General features: G+C 64.9%; 1 protein-coding gene across 1 annotated transcript in view; it reads left to right on the forward strand.

Annotated features, from left to right (window-relative positions):
* AGRN (agrin) overlaps positions 1-17,088 on the forward strand; it is a 34,262-nt gene extending 17,174 nt beyond the window's left edge. Inside the window, exons 4-36 of the mRNA XM_026520132.4 lie at positions 2,389-2,604; positions 2,697-2,921; positions 3,009-3,233; positions 3,426-3,632; positions 4,738-4,956; positions 5,032-5,226; positions 5,318-5,518; positions 5,601-5,749; positions 5,827-5,932; positions 6,634-6,750; positions 6,833-6,997; positions 7,181-7,324; positions 7,427-7,551; positions 7,628-7,733; positions 7,830-8,162; positions 8,243-8,380; positions 8,820-8,947; positions 9,096-9,210; positions 9,294-9,413; positions 9,543-9,899; positions 10,170-10,362; positions 10,476-10,691; positions 11,141-11,370; positions 11,458-11,592; positions 11,803-11,899; positions 12,009-12,173; positions 12,293-12,404; positions 12,840-12,956; positions 13,127-13,319; positions 13,407-13,494; positions 14,586-14,810; positions 15,299-15,402; positions 15,772-17,088. Of these exons, the coding sequence (XP_026375917.2) occupies positions 2,389-2,604; positions 2,697-2,921; positions 3,009-3,233; positions 3,426-3,632; positions 4,738-4,956; positions 5,032-5,226; positions 5,318-5,518; positions 5,601-5,749; positions 5,827-5,932; positions 6,634-6,750; positions 6,833-6,997; positions 7,181-7,324; positions 7,427-7,551; positions 7,628-7,733; positions 7,830-8,162; positions 8,243-8,380; positions 8,820-8,947; positions 9,096-9,210; positions 9,294-9,413; positions 9,543-9,899; positions 10,170-10,362; positions 10,476-10,691; positions 11,141-11,370; positions 11,458-11,592; positions 11,803-11,899; positions 12,009-12,173; positions 12,293-12,404; positions 12,840-12,956; positions 13,127-13,319; positions 13,407-13,494; positions 14,586-14,810; positions 15,299-15,402; positions 15,772-15,929 (5,624 nt within the window). The 3' untranslated portion in view covers positions 15,930-17,088. The remainder of the gene's footprint in view (positions 1-2,388; positions 2,605-2,696; positions 2,922-3,008; positions 3,234-3,425; positions 3,633-4,737; positions 4,957-5,031; positions 5,227-5,317; positions 5,519-5,600; positions 5,750-5,826; positions 5,933-6,633; positions 6,751-6,832; positions 6,998-7,180; positions 7,325-7,426; positions 7,552-7,627; positions 7,734-7,829; positions 8,163-8,242; positions 8,381-8,819; positions 8,948-9,095; positions 9,211-9,293; positions 9,414-9,542; positions 9,900-10,169; positions 10,363-10,475; positions 10,692-11,140; positions 11,371-11,457; positions 11,593-11,802; positions 11,900-12,008; positions 12,174-12,292; positions 12,405-12,839; positions 12,957-13,126; positions 13,320-13,406; positions 13,495-14,585; positions 14,811-15,298; positions 15,403-15,771) is intronic.
* Positions 17,089-18,223: the final 1,135 nt, after the last annotated feature.

Raw genomic sequence — 18,223 nt, forward strand, 5'->3', positions numbered from 1 at the left:
AGGGTAGCTGTCATCGTCATCATCACCATCCCCCCTAGTTACTGTCTTGTGGGGGGACAAAGCAGAACCTGGGCTGTGGATGCAGAGTGCAGGCCTTGGTGGCAAAGACCGTGCTACTCATCCAGGAGTAGATGTCTTCGTTCGAGGGGTTGGGGTTTTGGAAGGGGTCTGGCAGGGCAGAGGTGAGCAGAGAGAGAGAGGTCTGAATCCAAGGGCACAGACGCTCTGCAACCCGCCCAGGAGCCTGAGGTATAACGAGAGAAGGACCAAGTCTTTGGCCACGGGGTCAGGACTCTGGGAGAGACCTTGGTCGGCAGGTCCAGTGGAAGCCAAATAGAGAAGTAAGCTGGATATCAGCAAGTGCCTGTGAATTTGGGCTGGGGGTCCCCGGGGCCTTGGGCAAGGAAGATGAGAAGAAAGTGCTAAGGGGAGAGTAGAGGGAGGTGGAGGGAGACAGAGAGCGTGAAGAGGCCTCACAGTGGACAGGCTTTGAGTTGGGTTTGGGCCAGGACAGAGGGGAGGCCGATGTAATGACAGTTCTTGCTCCTGTCGTGAACAGGGGCGCCCCGCAAGCCTCTGCAGATATTGGCCCATTTAGCCCCCCAGTAACCCAGGGAAGTAGGTCCCACTGTCCCTGCTCCCAGAAGGAGGTACTGAAGCATGACGGGGCCATAACTTGCCCACAGTCCCCGGGCTGGTGAACGCAGAGCTGGCAGTAGCCTGGCTCTGGGATCTGCAGGAGCAGGGGCACAGGGGAGGCGGGGAGGAGGGACACAGGAGCACTGGTGGGAGGGACAGGTGGTTGCAGGGACTTCTGGCTGGGGTGTCCAAACTGGCCCCACCCTTGTCTCAGGCCTCTGTTCACTCAGCCTGTGTGAGGTGGGGGTAGGGGTGGCCATTCGGACCTGAGGGAGCCTGAGGTGGGCTGTTGCTGTGGCAACAGCTAGCTCCAACTCCCTTTAGGGCCCTGCCCTCCCCAGAATAGAGGGGCTTGCTCCCTCCTGCCCCACTTCCAGAGCCTGCTGGGAGGTGATGGGGGAGCCACCCCGCCCTCTCCACCATAACTTATTAATGATAATTAGACCCCGTGAAACATTTATTAGATGTAGACAGCTGCAGCCCATGACTGCGCGCCCGTGGGTGTGCAGTCCCGGTGGGGGTCCTAAGGAGTCAGCCTGCCTCTCTTCAGGAGGGGCTCTCCCTGACAGCTCTGGGTTTCGATGTCCGAGAGCCTTCTGGATTCCTGCACTCGGCAGGACTGTAGTCCCTCGCCGGTGGGGGTCAGGAGGGGCTTCTTGGGGTGCGCTGGGCACACGGCAGCTTTTAACTACAGAGTCAGAAGCTAAAATGTCGAAGGAGGAAAATGACAGGTCTGCAGAGCCCCTGTGCTCAGCCTCCCAGAGGAGGTCACTATCGAGTGTGAGGTGGGACAGCACGACTGGGGAGGAGGTGTCGGGTGGTGAGGACATTTACTGAGGTGGGGGCTCCAGAGGATGGGCGGGGAGGTGGAGGCACGTGGGTGCCTGAAGGGCCTCAGAGAGAGCTCGCCATCAGCTTTCACCTGGGGAGACCTGGGAAGGCTGGAGGACCAGGACCCTTCAAGAAGGCCACATGAAGAAAGCCACAGCTGAGGGACCTGGGGGAGATGCAGAAGGTGACGGGGCAGGCAGAGAAGAGCCCAAGAGGCAGGGCCCACACAGAAAAGATGTGGGAAGAAAAGAGGAACATGGGGGGAGGCCTGGGGTTAGGATGCCAAGGGGGCCCCGGAGCCAGGGGTGGAGCATGTGACCTGACCCCAGAGACCCCCCACCCATCTGCTCTCCAATTATCTGACCTCAGACCAGAGGGGGCAGGGGTGGGGCTGGTGTTGAGCCCCGGAGCAGCTCCCAGGAAGGGAACAGGGCTAGGGCCCTGAGGGGTGGGTCAGGGGTCAGATGATTCTGGTGTGAAGAGAGGGTGGGCTCCTCAGCAAGGTGGGGCGGCTCCCCTGTGATGGAGTTGGCCCGAGGGTTTGTTTCTGGCTCTGTGGGGGGGGGCTCCCACGGAGCGCTGGTGCAAGACCTGGGGGATGCCGCCCTGCAGGGCTGGGAAGGCTGTACCGGGAGGAGAAGCGCCCGGGCGGGCAGGGTTAGAGAGGGGCGGGGCCGGGCGATGTGTGTGCGCGCGCACGAGTGTGTGCGCGCGCAGCGCGCGGCCCCGGAGCACCCACGCGTGTTCCCGTGAGCGCCCGGCACAGAACGTGTGGACGTGCACGGCGCGGGGCTAGTGAGCAAGCACACCGAGTGCGTCTCGGGGTCTCTGCAGGTGTGTGGACACCGCGTGCGCGGGGGCCTGGGGCCCGGTGGCTGGGGGCTGGGCCCTGACTTTGCCTTCTCCTGTCCGCCCCAGCGTGCCGAGGCATGTTGTGTGGCTTCGGTGCAGTGTGCGAGCCCGGAGCAGAGGGTTCGGGCCGAGCCTCCTGCGTGTGCAAGAAGAGCGCGTGTCCCGCCGTGGTGGCGCCCGTGTGCGGCTCCGACGCCTCCACCTACAGCAACGAGTGCGAGCTGCAGCGGGCGCAGTGCGACCAGCAGCGCCGCATCCGCCTTCTCCGCCGCGGGCCCTGCGGTGAGCGCGCGCCTGGCAGGCACTCCCGGGGGCGCGGGGCGGGGGGCGGAGGGGCGGCTTCGTGACCCCGCCCTGTCCCACCCAACGCACAGGGTCCCGGGACCCCTGCGCCAACGTGACGTGCGGCTTCGGCAGCTCCTGTGTGCGCTCGGCAGACGGGCACACAGCCACGTGCCTGTGCCCTGCCACCTGCCAGGGGCCCCCCGAAGGTCCGGTGTGTGGCAGCGACGGTTCTGACTACCCCAGCGAGTGCCAGCTCCTGCGCCACGCCTGCGCACGCCAGGAGAACATCTTCAAGAAGTTCAGCGGCCCTTGCGGTGAGCCCGGCCCCGCGCATGTAGCATGACCTCTGTGTGCACGCATGCATGGCACAGCACCCTGACCTCTGCCCTCCCGCCTTCTAGACCCCTGCCAGGGCGCCCGCGATGACCCCAGCCGTGTCTGCCGCGTCCACCCACGCACGCGGCGCCCTGAGATGCTCCTGCGGCCAGAGAGCTGTCCTCCTCGGCAAGCCGCCGTGTGCGGGGATGATGGGGTCACCTATGACAACGACTGCATAATGGGCCGCACGGGAGCTGCCCGTGGCCTTCTCCTCCAAAAAGTGCGCTCTGGCCAGTGCCAGCCTCAAGGTGGGTGGCTCCTGGGGGAGGGCCCGGCCCTGCCACTCTTTGTCACCCTCGGCCCTGCCGGTCCCCGCGCTCTCCCGCCCTCCTCCCTGGTGCCCACTCACCAGCCCATATGCCGTGGATACCCTGCACGGCCCAGGGTGGGGGCTGACATGGCCCCCGGGGCCGTCTGATCTGCTTGCTTCGTCCTCCCAGACCAGTGCCCAGATGTGTGCAGGTTCAATGCCGTGTGCCTGTCCCGCCGAGGCCGCCCCCGCTGCTCCTGCGACCGCGTCATCTGTGACGGGGCTTACCGACCCGTGTGTGCGCACGATGGGCACACATATGACAGTGACTGCTGGCGCCAGCAGGCTGAGTGTCAGCAGCAGCGTCCCATCCCTGCCAAGCACCAGGGCCCGTGTGGTGAGCACCAGTGGGTGGGGCCTGTGCGAGCACAGGCCGGTCCTGCGTCGGTGCCTGTCACCTGTCATCACACACCATCTCCATCCTGAGTCATGGTCCTCCTGGGGTCCTGGGCGAGGGCCAGCTGTGGGGGAGGCCTGGTGGGGCTGCTGTCTGTCAGAGGCTCTGGGGCAGTGGATTCTGTTAGGAGGGTGCTGGCAGCACCCGGGGGGCAGTGGGCAGAGGCAGGGGTCCTTGTGCGGGCTCCCTGGTACCCACGTGAGGCTGTCTTGCCCCATCACCCTCCAGGCCCCTGGGCCCCATACTCTGGGACACCAGTGCCCCCGCAGAGGCAAAGTCTCAGTCAGGCTCTGTGCAGGGGTGGGGGCGTGCAGTGGAGGGTGGAGATGGCATATACTGCGTCGGCCGAGGCTGCCGTGGCTCTGCAGCCCCCACTCTGTGTCCGTCGGTCGGTCTGTCTGTCTTCCCACTCTCTCTCTCTGCGTCTGTATTCTCTCCTCTGTCCTTCTTTCCCTCTCTGCTCCGCCTCTTGTGTCTTCCAGCCTGACCTGCTGGCAGGATGAGGGAGGTACCGCGCCTGCCGCCAGGAGCCCACAGCCCGAGGTCTGCCCCCGGCACAGCAGGGGGGGTGGCTCGCTGCTGCCTGGCCTTGTGGTCCTCAGAGCAAGTGGACAGACACCTCCTCCCCTTTGTGGCCCTGGGTGTGACTGTGGGCTACAGACTCCTCCCCCCTTGGGGAGAGAGCCCCCCTACATGTACAGGTGTCCCAGGGCTGCTGGTGGCCAGCGGTTAGCGGCCTGGGTGGCTGCATAAGCCTGGCCCTCCCTCAACCCACCATGGGCAGTCAGGAAGTTCCTGTGTCTTGGGGGCAGCCCGTCCCCGCACTCAGGCAGGGGGCTGAGGCTGTTTGGGTCTGTGTCCCTGTCTGCGTCTGTCGTGTGTCTGTCCCTTTCTCTGCTGTGTCCTGAGCACTCGGCTCTTCTCCCGGTCCACTTTCCCTTCGCTGTCCCCACCCTGGGAGAGGGTCTGCTGCGTGGAGCTGGGGGCTTTCTACGAAAGCCTGGGGGAGCAGGAGGAGCTCACTGAGTGCCCGTGTTCTCCCCAGACCAGCCCCTGTCCCCCTGCCTTGGGGTGCAGTGCCCCTTTGGGGCATCGTGTGCTGTGAAGAACGGGGAAGCTGAGTGTGTGTGCCAGCAGGCGTGCTCGGGCATCTATGATCCTGTGTGCGGCAGCGATGACGTCACGTATGGCAGCACGTGTGAGCTGGAAGCCACAGCCTGCGCCCTTGGACGGGAGATCCGGGTGGCTCGCCGAGGACCCTGTGGTCAGTGGTGGGCGAGTGAGTCTTGCTAGGGGGTTGTGAGTCCCGATCGCCGTGGTGATGGGGCCTCTTCCTCAGACCGCTGCGGGCAGTGCCGCTTCGGAGCTCTGTGTGAGGCTGAGACCGGGCGCTGCGTGTGCCCCTCCGAGTGCGTGGCCTTGGCTCAGCCCGTGTGCGGTTCCGACGGGCACACGTATGCCAGCGAGTGTGAGCTGCACGTGCACGCCTGCACACACCAGATCAGCCTGCACGTGGTCTCGGCTGGACACTGCCGTGAGTGGGGCCGTGGGGGTGGGCAGGCCGTGGTCCTGTGTCTCCCTCAGCTGGGGGTCCGCTGACCCCTGCCTGGCTCCGCCCTCTCCAGAGACCTGTGGAGACACAGTGTGTGCTTTCGGGGCAGTGTGCTTGGCTGGGCAGTGTGTGTGTCCCCGGTGTGAGCGGCCCCCACCCGGCCCCGTGTGTGGCAGCGATGGTGTCACCTACGACAGTGCGTGTCATCTCCGAGAGGCCGCCTGCCAGCACCAGACCCAGATCGAGGAGGCCCGGGCGGGGCCCTGTGAGCAGGGTAGGCTTGGGGACGGTGGGCCTGGGCTGCCTCGTGTCCGCCCCGAACAGGCCCCCCCAGGTGACTCAGCCCCCCCCAACAGCTGAGTGCGGCTCCGGAGGCTCTGGCTCTGGAGAGGACGGCGAGTGTGAGCAGGAGCTCTGCCGGCAGCACGGCGGCGTCTGGGACGAGGACTCGGAAGATGGGCCGTGCGTCTGTGACTTCAGCTGCCATAGCGTCCTGAGGAGCCCGGTGAGGCCCCCCCGCCCCGCTCTGGGCAGGCAGCGAAGGAGTGGCTGTGGCCACCCACGCTGACACCACCCCTCCAGGTCTGCGGCTCAGATGGGGTCACCTATGGCACCGAGTGTGAGCTGAAGAAGGCCAGGTGCGAGTCGCAGCGAGAACTGTACGTCACGGCGCAGGGAGCCTGCCGGGGTGAGTGTCCGCGCGTCTGTGCAGCGGCCCTTGCGCTCGTGCGCGCACACGCTCAGAGGGGTGTGTGCCGTGGGGGCGTGCATGCACGTAAGGGCTCGAGGGGCGCAGTGCTGGGGAGCACCCACGTCTGCACAGTCGCAGCGCGTGGGCAGAAGTGCCCCTCGGTCCGCAGGCGCCTGCTGTGCGCCAGACCGGGCTCCGTGCCGGGAGGGGGCGCACGAGCAAGGCCCGCCGTCTGGACGCGCTCTTTGTCCCGGGGAGAGCGATGGGGACCCAGTAAATACTTTGCGTTTACTATACTTTCAGGCGTGCACCAGTGCGCGTGGGCGTGTGCGAGCTTGCGCACACGCGTGTGTGTGTCTGGGTGTGTTGGGTGTGCACCTGGGGGGGACGTGGGTGGATGGGAGTGTGTGTGTGCGCCAGTCCGTAAGAACATACTTGGTCCGGGTGTGTGTGTACGCGGCTGCACGCTCACGATCTTTGGGGTTCTGCGTGGTTTTGGTACTATGGGTACAGATGCGTTTTTATAAATGGTGTGGGGTCCTCACCTGCAACCTGAGCTCCAGGTACCCCCGTCCTGGCGGGAGTTGGCCTCAGGAGGGCTGAGTGGTGACAGCCAGGGGAGGTTAAGGTGGAATGGCCAGGCCCAAGGTGGACATGTGGCAGTGAGTGTCGTCTGAGCCCTCTGCCCCTCCCTGCAGGCCCCACCTTGGCCCCGCTGCCACCTGCGGTTCCCCCGCACTGCACCCAGACCCCCTATGGCTGCTGCCAGGACAACATCACTGCGGCCCGGGGCGTGGGCCTGGCTGGCTGCCCCAGTGAGTACTCAAGCCCAGCCCCAACCCACAGCCAGGTGGAGCCACGTAGCCGCAGTAACCGTATCCTGCCCTGGCCTTGCAGGCTCCTGCCATTGCAACCCACATGGCTCCTACAGTGGCACCTGTGACCCAGCCACGGGTCAGTGCTCCTGCCGCCCGGGGGTCGGGGGCCTCAAGTGTGACCGCTGTGAGCCTGGCTTCTGGAACTTCCGTGGCATTGTCACTGACGGCCGGAGCGGCTGCACCCGTGAGTGACAGGGGCAATGGTCAGTCCCCAGCCGAGCACTCGCACCCGTCCATCTTGTCACTGTGCTCCTTGTCTCACCTGCTCAGACCCTGGCCTGACCCACGCCAGGCAGGAAGTGGGCCAGGCTCTGGAGCCAGTGGGGAGACCAGGCGCAGACCTCAGTTTCTTCCCCCTGCCTCCCAGCCTGCAGCTGTGACCCCCGGGGCGCTGTGCGAGACGACTGTGAGCAGATGACCGGGCTGTGCTCATGTAAGCCTGGGGTGGCCGGACCCAAGTGCGGGCAGTGTCCAGCTGGCCACGCCCTGGGCCCTGGTGGCTGTGAAACAGGTGAGAGCCAAGGCTGGCGCTGACCTTGGCTCCCCGTGCTAGGGGTGGGGCCGTCCTAGGAGCGAGGCCTCCTGAGCCAGCAGGGTCCCCTGTCTGCCCCAGACTCCTTGGCGCCTGAGACGTGTGCTGAGATGCGCTGTGAGTTTGGGGCATCCTGCGTGGAGGAGGCTGGCTCTGCACGCTGCGTGTGCCCCACATCGACCTGTCCGGAGGCCACTGCTCCCAAGGTGAGGGCTGGGGCATGCGGAGGGTGGTGGGCGTGGGGAGGGGCCTCCCCCCCAGCATCCTTGCCCTGTGCCCCAGGTCTGTGGGTCGGATGGAGTGACCTACGGCAACGAGTGCCAGCTGAGGACCATCGCCTGTCGCCAGGGCTTGGCCATCTCCATCCAGAGCCTTGGCCCGTGCCAGGGTGAGGCCCCCCACCGCCCCCGCACTGACCAAGAAGGCCTGACTCCGGGCTGACTGCCTGCCCTGGCCGTCCACTCAGACTCTGTTCCTCCTGCAGACGCTGTTGCTCCTGGCGCCCGCCCAACGTCTATACCCGTGGCCACGTCGGGGCTCAACGTGAGCAAGGCACTGCCATCCCCCCCCAGCGCCCTCCCCCTGGCTCCCAGCAGCACCCCTCACAGCCAGCCCACTCCTCGACCCTCGCCAGGACCTTGGACCGCTGCCAGCATCCCCAGGACTACCCCGAGGCCCATGCTGACCATGCCCCCCACAGCCCCGGCCACGGCAGCCAGCCTTACCACATCCGCCTTTGGTGAATCTGGCAGTGCCGACGGGAGCGGCGATGAGGGACTGAGTGGTGACCTGGAGGCCAGTGGGACTGGCTCAGGGGGTGAGCATGGGCTCAGGGATGTGGGGGACAGGACCCAAGAGGGCTACCTCTGGGGCCAGGCTTAGACTTCACCTCCCCAGGACTCGAGCCTCCCGAAGGTGGCAGTGCTGTGACCCCTGGGCCACCCATGGAGAGGGCTTCGTGCTACAACTCGCCTTTAGGCTGCTGCTCGGATGGCAAGACGCCCTCGCTGGACACAGAGGGTTCGAACTGTCCTGGTGAGTGGGGAGCCGGGGGCTGGGGTGGAGCGTGACAGTCGCCTGGACGCGGCCAGGAACGCTGTCTCCCCTCCCAGGCAGGAGGCCTGCCCAGCAGGTGGGCACTCAGGGTTTACCGTCTTCTGATTTTGGCACACACAAGGGCGTGGTCTTGGGGATTCAGCATAGGCTGCACACGTGTGGTCTTGGCCCCCACACACATGTGGGTGCCCAGGACCCTGCGGCTAACTTGTCTTTCCTGTTGCAAGCCGGCCTGGAGCACTGCTCCAAGAAGTCTGCCCGGTAACTGATGCCAGCCCTGCCCCGAGACCCCACTAACCTCATGACCATCTGACTAACCCCCTGCACCCCGTGTGGCTTGCTGCTGGGGCCTGTGCCCGTGGCCCACCCCAAGGCCAGGCGGGTGCCAGGCAGGGCCTCACTGCCCCCTCCCCCACAGCCACCAAGGCGTTCCAGGGCGTACTGGAGCTTGAGGGGGTCGAGGGGCAAGAGCTGTTCTACACGCCGGAGATGGCCGACCCCAAGTCAGAGCTTTTTGGGGAGACCGCTAGGAGCATCGAGAACACAGTACGTGCAGGGCCTGCGGGGCAGGGGTGCGGCCCTGCCCACCAGTAGCTTCCCTCCCAGGACACACCCAGAGAGGCGCTGGAGTGGGAGGGCCTGCCGACCAGGGCTGGGCAGCTCCCCAGAGCCCTCACCCGCTGCCCACCCACAGCTGGATGACCTCTTCCGGAACTCGGATGTTAAGAAGGACTTCCGAAGCGTCCGCCTGCGGGACTTGGGGCCTGGCAGCTCCGTCCGAGCCATTGTGGACGTGCACTTCGACCCTGGTAAGTCCCCGAGGCCGGGCCCTCGCAGGAGGCAGTGGGTGTCTGTGCGGGCCCGACCACGCTCCATGTCCTCTCCTCCTCAGCCACAACCTTTAGGGCGTCCGACGTGGCCCGGGCCCTGCTCCGGCAGATACAGGCGTCCAGGCGCCGGTCACTGGGGGTAAGGCGGCCGCCGCAGGAGCACGTACGCTTTATGGACTTCGGTGAGTGCCCAGTCTGGCCAAGTGCCGCAGCGCGCCTGTCCCCTCCCCTGCTACCCACAGGACCCTTGCGCCTGCTGGCCCTCCCTGTGCCCTGCTTTCCGTCCGTCCTGACAGCCCCTCTACCCTCAGACTGGTTTCCCGCGTTCTTCATGGGGGCCACCACAGGAGCCACACCCGCCGCAGCCACGGCCAGAGCCACCACTGTAGCCCACCTGCCTTCTGCTGTGACCCAGCGGGCCCGCTACCCCAGTCACACAAGCCGGCCTGTTGGCAGGACCACAGCCCTGCCCACCACACGCCAGCCCCCCACCACTGCCCCCCGTCGTGTGCCTGGACGCCGGCCCTTGCCCCCAGGCACCCAGCAGCCACCAAAGCCCTGTGACTCCCAGCCCTGCCTCCACGGGGGAACCTGCCAGGACCAGGACTCGGGTGGCAGCTTCACCTGCAGCTGCCCAGTGGGCAGGGGGGGTGCCGTCTGTGAGAAGGGTAAAGGTCATCCATGCCGGCGAGAGGTGGGGAGGCAGATGTGGGGGGCGAGGGCTGGGGCCGGGCCGGGCCACGCCACGGTCGAGAGCTGGGGACTAGGCAGAGGGGCCCAGGTGGTTGGGACGAGGGGCAGGCTGAATTCCCTGCCCCAGAGCGGGGGCCAGGGCCGGGGTGGGGATTCGGGTCCGGGGCTTTCAGGCTGGCGGGGAACACCGAGCGGGCCGGGGTCCTCTGTGCCCCTCCAGCGGGTCCCTCCCTGTCTCCCTGCAGCGCTGCACCCCTCTGTGCCAGCCTTCGGGGCCCGCTCCTTCCTGGCCTTCCCCACCCTCCGTGCCTACCACACACTGCGCCTGGCGCTGGAGTTCCGGGCGCTGGAGCCGCAGGGTCTGCTGCTCTATAACGGGAACGCCCAGGGCAAGGACTTCCTGGCGCTGACGCTGCTGGGGGGCCGCGTGCAGCTCAGGTGCTGGGCAGGGCAGCCCGGGCGAGGGCGGTGCTGGCGTGGGGCGGGAGGCGGAGGCTGAGCAGGGGTCCAGGCCCCCTTCGGCCGTCCTGAGTGCCTGCTCCCACCCCCAGGTTTGACACCGGGTCAGGGCCCGCCGTGCTGACCAGCTCCGTGCCTGTACAGCCCGGCCGCTGGCATCGCGTGGAGCTGTCTCGGCACTGGCGCCGGGGTACGCTCTCGGTGGATGGCGAGACCCCTGTTCTGGGCCACAGCCCCAGTGGCACCGATGGTCTCAACCTGGACACAGACCTCTTTGTGGGCGGCGTCCCGGCGGACCAGGCTTCCGTGTGAGCATCAAGGAGGGTGGGGCACCCCTGACCCTGGGCGCCCGACCTTGGTCCTGACCCCTGACTCTTACGGGCGGTATCCAGGAGACCCAAGCGACCTGTGAATAGCAAAGTGGGTGGAAGGGTCAGCGTGGGTGATGGCAGTGCCCCCATCTGATCCTGATCCCGATTCTGTCCCCTGGGTGGCATCCCTGAGCCCCAGGCTGCCGTGTTACCACCACGGACGGGCTGGGCCAGCCCTAACCTTCAGTCCTGAGCCTTGACCCTCAACCTACTTCTCGATTCTGTCCTGTTTGTGGGCCTGGCCATCCTGGGAGCACCAGAAGTGGGGACGGGGATAGGGAGCAGCCCCGATCCCGGCTGGTTGGGGGTGCAGTGTTACAGTTGGCTGTGAGAGAGGGTGCCTTTGGTCTCTGGCCTCTGATGCCTGACCCTCCTCCTGGTGGCAGGGTGCTCGAAAGGACCTCCATCCGTGTTGGCCTCAGGGGCTGCATCCGCCTACTGGACGTCAATAACCAGCGGTTGGAGCTCAGCAGCTGGCAGGGGGCTGTTACGCAAAGCTCTGGGGTGGGCGAGTGCGGGGACCACCCCTGCCTGCCGAACCCCTGCCTCGGCGGGGCCCCGTGCCAGGCCCTGGAGGCTGGCATGTTCCACTGTCAGTGCCCACCGGGCCGCTTTGGTGAGGCTGGAGCCTGGTCTGGGCTCTGGGGCGGGGGGCATGCCCGTGCGTCTGTGGGCGTGGGACCCCCATCGTGTCTCCTTCCAGGTCCAACCTGTAGTGATGACAAGAACCCCTGTGAGCCGAACCCCTGCCATGGGGCAGCCCCCTGCCGCGTGTTGCCTGACGGGGAGGCCAAGTGCGAATGCCCCCAGGGACGAGGGGGCGCCATCTGCCAGACAGGTGGGGGCATTGGGCTGTCAGTGCAAGGAGGAGGGTGGGATGAGGCGGTTAGGGTTAAGCATGAGGGTGTGGGTTCTGGTTGGGGTTAGGATCGGGGTTCAGGCTAGCGTTAGGGCTTGCGTTAGGCCTGGGGCTCGCAGAGCAGTGGAGTTACAGGAACCCGAGGGGTGGGCCCGGCAGCCCGTGTGACTGCTGTCTTGTCCTCCACAGTCTCCGAGCGGGATTATTCCCAGCCCTTCCTGGCTGACTTCCACGGCTTCTCCTACCTGGAGCTGAAAGGCTTGCACACCTTTGAGCGGGACCTAGGGTCAGTAGGACAGAAGGGGTGGATGAGGGGAAGCATCCCCCCAGCCCCTGTCCAGACTGCAGGGCAAAGGGCCATTGAGATGCCCCCATCTGACCCCACCTGACCCCAGGGAGAAGATGGCACTGGAGGTGGTGTTCTTGGCGCGTGGCCCCAGCGGTCTGCTCTTCTACAATGGGCAGAAGACAGACGGCAAGGGGGACTTTGTGTCCCTGGCGTTGCATGACCGCTTCCTGGAGTTCCGCTATGACCTGGGCAAGGGGGCAGCGGTCATCAGGTGCGCCCTCGTGTGTGGGCGTGGGGGTGAGGCCGGGGACACTTGGCAGTGTCACTCGGGCTCCTGGGTGGGCAGGCTGGCAGGGCCCAGAGCCTGCTCATGGTACCCCCTCCTACCAGGAGCAAGGAACCTGTGGCCCTGGACACCTGGACCAGGGTCTCACTGGAGCGCAATGGCCGCAAGGGCGCCATGCGTGTCAGTGATGGGCCCCGCGTGCTGGGCGAGTCTCCGGTGAGTGTCCCCAAGGCTGTGGGCCTCCCACCAACTCCCCTGCCTCGTTGCCCCTCCCTCTCCTCCTGGGAGGCACGGCAGCCCCCACCCCACAGCTGGCTCTCACTGAACTGTTTTCTCCCCCGTCTGTCCTGTGCCTCTGTCTGTCTTCTCTCTGCCCCCACTGCTCTCTGGCCCTTGCTCTGCAACCCCCACCCTGCTCTGCGGACGTCAGAAATCCCGCAAGGTACTGGTCTCTGCTCCCATCCTACTCGTTCATCTTCTAGAGTAGCTCCCGCCCCCACTAAGTCTCCACGTCAGCCCTGTCTGTGTGACTAACGCCGCCTCTTAGACAGGCCGGTGGGCAAGGGGGTGGGCCGCTCATCTGGGGCCCGGTGTCCTTGTCTCTGCCCAGGGAGCAGGCTCCACAGCCCCTCACCCGGCGTCTCCCCCCAGGTGCCACACACTGTCCTGAATCTGAAGGAGCCTCTCTACGTCGGCGGGGTGCCTGACTTCAGCAAGCTGGCCCGGGCAGCCGCGGTGTCCTCCGGCTTCGACGGCGTCATCCAGCTGGTACCTGGGGCAGGGGTGGGGCCCATCCCAGCCAGGGGCTCTCTGCAGTGGTGGGGTGGTGGAGTCTTGAGGAAGGGCCCATCCCGCAGGAGCCTCTGTCCTGGGGTGGGGGCTGCCATGGTGGGGGGACAGCAGGTGGGACAGAGGTTCTCTACCTCTTACACCCCCAGGTCTCCTTGAAAGGCCACCAGCTGCTGACCCAGGAGCACGTGATGCGGTCCGTGGATGTCTCATCTTTTGCCCACCACCCTTGTACCCAGGCCTCAGGCCACCCGTGCCTCAATGGGGCCTCCTGCCTCCCTCGGGAGGCCTCCTATGAGTGCCTGTGTCCTGGGGGCTTCTCGGGGCTTCACTGCGAGAAGGGTGAGAAGGGTGAGCGCTGCCCAGTACGCGGCTGAGGCTGGATGCGGGGAGCCCGCCCGAGGCAGCCCTCACCCGACTCTCTCGCAGGGCTGATTGAGAAGTCGGCAGGGGACCTGGACGCCCTGGCCTTCGACGGACAAACCTACATTGAGTACCTCAATGCCGTGACTGAGAGGTAACGTGCCACCCGGGAACTGGGCACCCCTCTGCCCTCTGCCGTCTGTCCCGTCCTATCTGTGCATGCTGCGCGGGGTAAGACGCCGGGCCCCCCACACCCACCCTCCACTTTGCGGCCAGGAGGGGAAGGCCCGCGTCCACTGGGCTCGGCCGCCCACCACCCTCCTCCCCCTCCTTCCTTCTCACCACCTCTGTCTCTTTGTTTCCAAGCGAACTGACCAATGAGATCCCCGCGTAAGTAGCACCTTGGCCCCCACGCCCGCCTTCACTCTCAGCCCCTCTCAGCCCCCCATCCACGCAGCGCTGCCAAACCTCCCCCCAGCCCCACGGAGGGCGAGACCCTCATCCTGGTGGAGGAGAAGGGTTAGCGGTTTGTGCTGTGTAAGGCCTAGTTTCCTGGCTTGGAGGAGGGGAGTCGCCACCCCACCCACCCCCTGCAGCCCCTGCTCTCGACACAAGGCACCAGCATAGCGTGCACACGTGTGCGTGCATTAGAGCACATGCGTGTCTGAGCGTGCACATGTGCGTACGCATGTGCACACGTGTGTTCAGACGTCCAGGGCAGGTGAGCCCTCGGCCTCGCCTCTTGCTCTCTGCACTTGGCCTGGGTCATGCCCACAGCCCTGTCTGTACACACGTCGGTGTCCCGGCCCTGCCCCGGGGTCCCGTGCCTCTTCCGTGGGTGCTCGCGCTCTCACTCTCCATTGCTGGAAAGGGGACATGGGGAGGGCTGCCAGGTACCCCCACCCTCCGACCCTACACTACAGCCTGTCTGTCCCCTGCTCACCTGCTTCCCCTCTCTTCCGGCTTCTAAGTCCTGATGCTCCGGATTCCGGGGCCCTTCCCAGGTGAGCAGTGGCACCCCAACCCCCGCTGTCCGTCTGCCTCATTCTCCCGCTTGTGTGTCTGCCTGTCTGGTCCCACCTGCTACCATCCATCTCTCGGCCTGTGTGTCCCACGGGGGTGTCCACCCACCTGCCCATCCAGTGTCCCCAGGTCTCATCACAGCTGCCGTCACGGCCCTCCCACCTCCCACACCCCATCCCTGGCTGCCCTCCTGGAGGCCCTGACCAGCTCTCTGCCCCGCAGTGAGAAGGCCCTGCAGAGCAACCACTTTGAGCTGAGCCTGCGCACGGAGGCCACACAGGGGCTGGTGCTGTGGAGCGGCAAGGCCACGGAGCGGGCTGACTACGTCGCACTGGCCATTGTGGACGGGCGCCTGCAGCTGACCTATGACTTGGGCTCCCAGCCTGTGGTGCTACGCTCCACCGTGCCGGTCAACACCAACCGCTGGTTGCGGGTCAGGGCACACAGGTCAGCGGGAAGCCCAGGGCACACCAAGAATAGCGGCGGGTGGTGCCTGGACTTGCCCAGCCAGGGCGTGCCCGGTCACTTGCAGCTAGGGCCCAGGTTTGAGGTGGGGGCAGGGCTAAGTGCCCAACCGGAGGCTACTGCCAGCGATGGGGGAGGGACAAGAGGACAAAGGAGAAGCAGTTATGGCCAGGGACGCCCTGATCTGAAAAGGGAGTCCTTGCTCTGCCCGATGCTATTCGGAGACCTGTCCATAGGGTCGGAGCCTGGCCATCCCCTACAGCAAAGTCTAACCCACATGGGGCCCCCTGCCCTAGCCACCAGGTGCTCTCCTGGGGATCAGTGCCACCTCGTTCTGGCCCCCAGGGGTGATGGTGGTGGGCCCCAGGGCGGGACTTCCAGGAGAGATGGATGTGGGACTCAGGATCTGGGGGTGGCAGGTGTGCCCTCTGGAACTGCCTGATGATGGCCTCACCCCACCACACCCCCAGGGAACAGAGGGAAGGTTCCCTTCAGGTGGGCAACGAGGCCCCCGTGACTGGCTCTTCCCCGCTGGGTGCCACGCAGCTAGACACAGACGGAGCCCTATGGTTGGGTGAGTGTTTGCAGGGAGGCCGGGGAGGGGTACCCAAGGGTCTCAGAATCCCTGAGGGACAGACCTCATCCCCTGGGGCTGCAAACTGAGAGTGCCACCTGAGTCACCCTGTCCAGGACAGCAGACCAACTGGCCAGGGTAGGGCCCTGTCCCCTCCTGTCTTAGGCACTGCAGTTCCCTGGGTGATTGTGGGGCCAGGAGGCTGGAGCATGTCTCCTGGTCATGGGGTCCCCCCTCCCCGCAGGGCACTGACAGGCCTCAGGTAACTCACTTGGTCTTTCCAGTACCCATGGTCTCTCTGCTGGCTAGTGCCCCAGACTGCCCATCCCTGAGTCACAACCGGGTGGCCTTCCTTCTGTCTTCCTGCAGGTGGCCTGGAGAAGCTGCCCATGGGCCAGGCCCTGCCCAAGGCCTACGGCACAGGCTTCGTGGGCTGCCTACGGGACGTGGTGGTGGGTCGGCGCCCGCTGCACCTGCTGGAGGATGCTGTCACCAAGCCAGAGCTTCGGCCCTGTGCCGCCCCATGAGACACACCACAGCCCACCACCCACCCTGTTGTCATTATTTTCTATTTTTGTAAACTCATTGCTTTTTTGATATGGTTTTCTTGCCTATGTGTTGGCCAGAGGGACTGCTGGACCGGCCTCCCTACCGTCCAAGCAGACAAGCTACAGAGACAAACTGTGTGTTGCGGAACTTGCAGGGGGAGACGGCACAGGCAGCATGGAGGGCTTGACTCCAGCGGCAGCCTCAGGATGTGCCCCTCCACCTTGGGCCACCGTGTCTCGGTCCCTCTTGCCGTGCCTCCCCCGTGTGTCCACCTGTGCTGGGCCTGTGTCCCCAGGGCGGGAAGGCACTGCTGGGGCTGGAGGGGGCCCTTCCTTCATGCAAGCCCTAAGGGCCTTTCTAGGTTTCCACTTGAGCTGCTCCCTGCGTGTGCTGTAGGCCAGGGCTAGCCTCGAGCCCAGACTGGCCCCTCCCAGGCCTCCTGTGCCAATACTGTGACTTAGAAGCAATGTTACTGTTGGGGCTATACTGTACCCCTCCCTTCAACCATGTCCACCCATCCCAGAGTGCTGGAGAACAGAGGCCAGGCCCAGACCTTGTCAGGGCACCTTGGCCCTTAGCTAGCCCTGCCTGTCTACCCAGCCACCTTGGACATAGCTGTGTCCCCTCCCTGATACCCCAGGTCTCATTAGGAGCCCTGAGAGGGAGCAGGGCTGCTCTGTGATGTGGCTGATGGTCACTGCCTGCTTGCTTAGGTGGCTGGCATCCCCCTCTCAAGGATGGATGTCCGGGCCTGACCGCCAGCCATTATGCATTGATTTTATTTGACACCTGGGGTGACGGGCCATCACCCTTCCTGTCCTGGCCCAAGGGCAGCTGAGCACACCATACAGCCAACTCTGTCTGGTTCTGGTGTGAGGGGTGTCATCGTCCAAGACCAAGGCCAACGGGTGGGTGTAGAGGCAGGAGAGAAACTGCAATATTACGCCCCATCCCACCTGTCCTCACACACACACACACACACCTGCCCTCCTGTGGGGGTTGTAGCCCTAACCCTCCCAACAGCTGGGAATGGGCCATTGAGCCCAAAGGCTGGAGGGAGCCCCATATGTCCTGTTACTAACTCCAGTCTGTGTCTGTGTGTCAATCACCGTGAAATAAAGTCTGAACACTTTAAAAGAGGTGCTGGCATCTGTCCACACCGAACACCACCGCCGAGCCCTGCCTGGCCCAGGGACTACCCACCTGGCTGGCTCCTCTCCCGTGGCTTCTTGTTCAAGTTTGTGATACAGCACAGGCTCCGGGCTCCCTTAGGACGCTCTGGATGCAGAAAAGGGCCTTGTACTGGGGTGTAGGGCTGCTTTTCACAGAGCCCACACTGTTATACATGGGGGTGGGGCCCATGGAAGCCAGCACACCAGGTGACCTTGGAGGTGACCGGCCTTGCAGACAGCAACCCCCTATGAGTACATGTGCATGTTTGCACACATGTCTTCTACATCTGTACATGAGCACAGGATGGGAAGGGCTGTGAGGAGAGTGGGCATATTGTACTAAGGGCAGGGGGCTGGGGGGCAGGGTAGGTAGGGGGTAGGAGGGCCTGGGGGTACAGCCAGGGTGGGTGGGTGGGTGGGTTGGGCAGACAGCTTTTTTCATTGGCCTAGGTGGGAGGGCGACTGTTGGCTCTGCTGGGAGACCCGAAGCAGGAAGTCCTAAGATGGGTCGGTCCCGTGGAGCTGTGACCGACCAGCCCTGTGGGCCTCTAACAAGGAACAGGGGAAGAAGGGAGAGCTGAGTGGCCTCCTCCCTGGAACTCCTGACTTTTATAAAGGATAATTGTGTTCTTTTTTTGTTTTTTTGTTAATAGAAAATAAGAAAATGAATATAAGAAAACAAAAATACCCATACACTCAGCACCTGGGTGACCTGTTAGCCCGTAAGCATTCCCATTTTCATCCATTATTCTTCAACTTGTTTGTTCAGGAGATGTGTGTGGAATGGATGCTGTGTGCCAGTCAGCTGTCGGGCGCTGGGGATGGGGGAGGTGCTAAGGAGGGATAAGCCGGATGATGCAGGGCGCAAGGGGCAGGACTAGCCTGAGGCTCCAGGAAAACCTGGTCCTCAGACCCAGACCTGAGGGTAAGCAAGTTGCTGGAGCCAGGATGCGAAGGCCTGAGGTGGGGCAGGAGGTATGGGCACATGACTGCAAGGGCCCTGGGGCTGAACGGAAGGTGCTCGGAGCAGAAAGAGGAAGTGCAGGCCCAGCCCAAACAGCTGGAGGCCCCGGGGGGGGGGGAGGGGCAGGACAGGGGGA

This window comes from Ursus arctos, unplaced genomic scaffold (genome assembly GCF_023065955.2).
Source record: "Ursus arctos isolate Adak ecotype North America unplaced genomic scaffold, UrsArc2.0 scaffold_32, whole genome shotgun sequence".
NCBI classification, from domain to species: Eukaryota; Metazoa; Chordata; class Mammalia; order Carnivora; family Ursidae; genus Ursus; species Ursus arctos.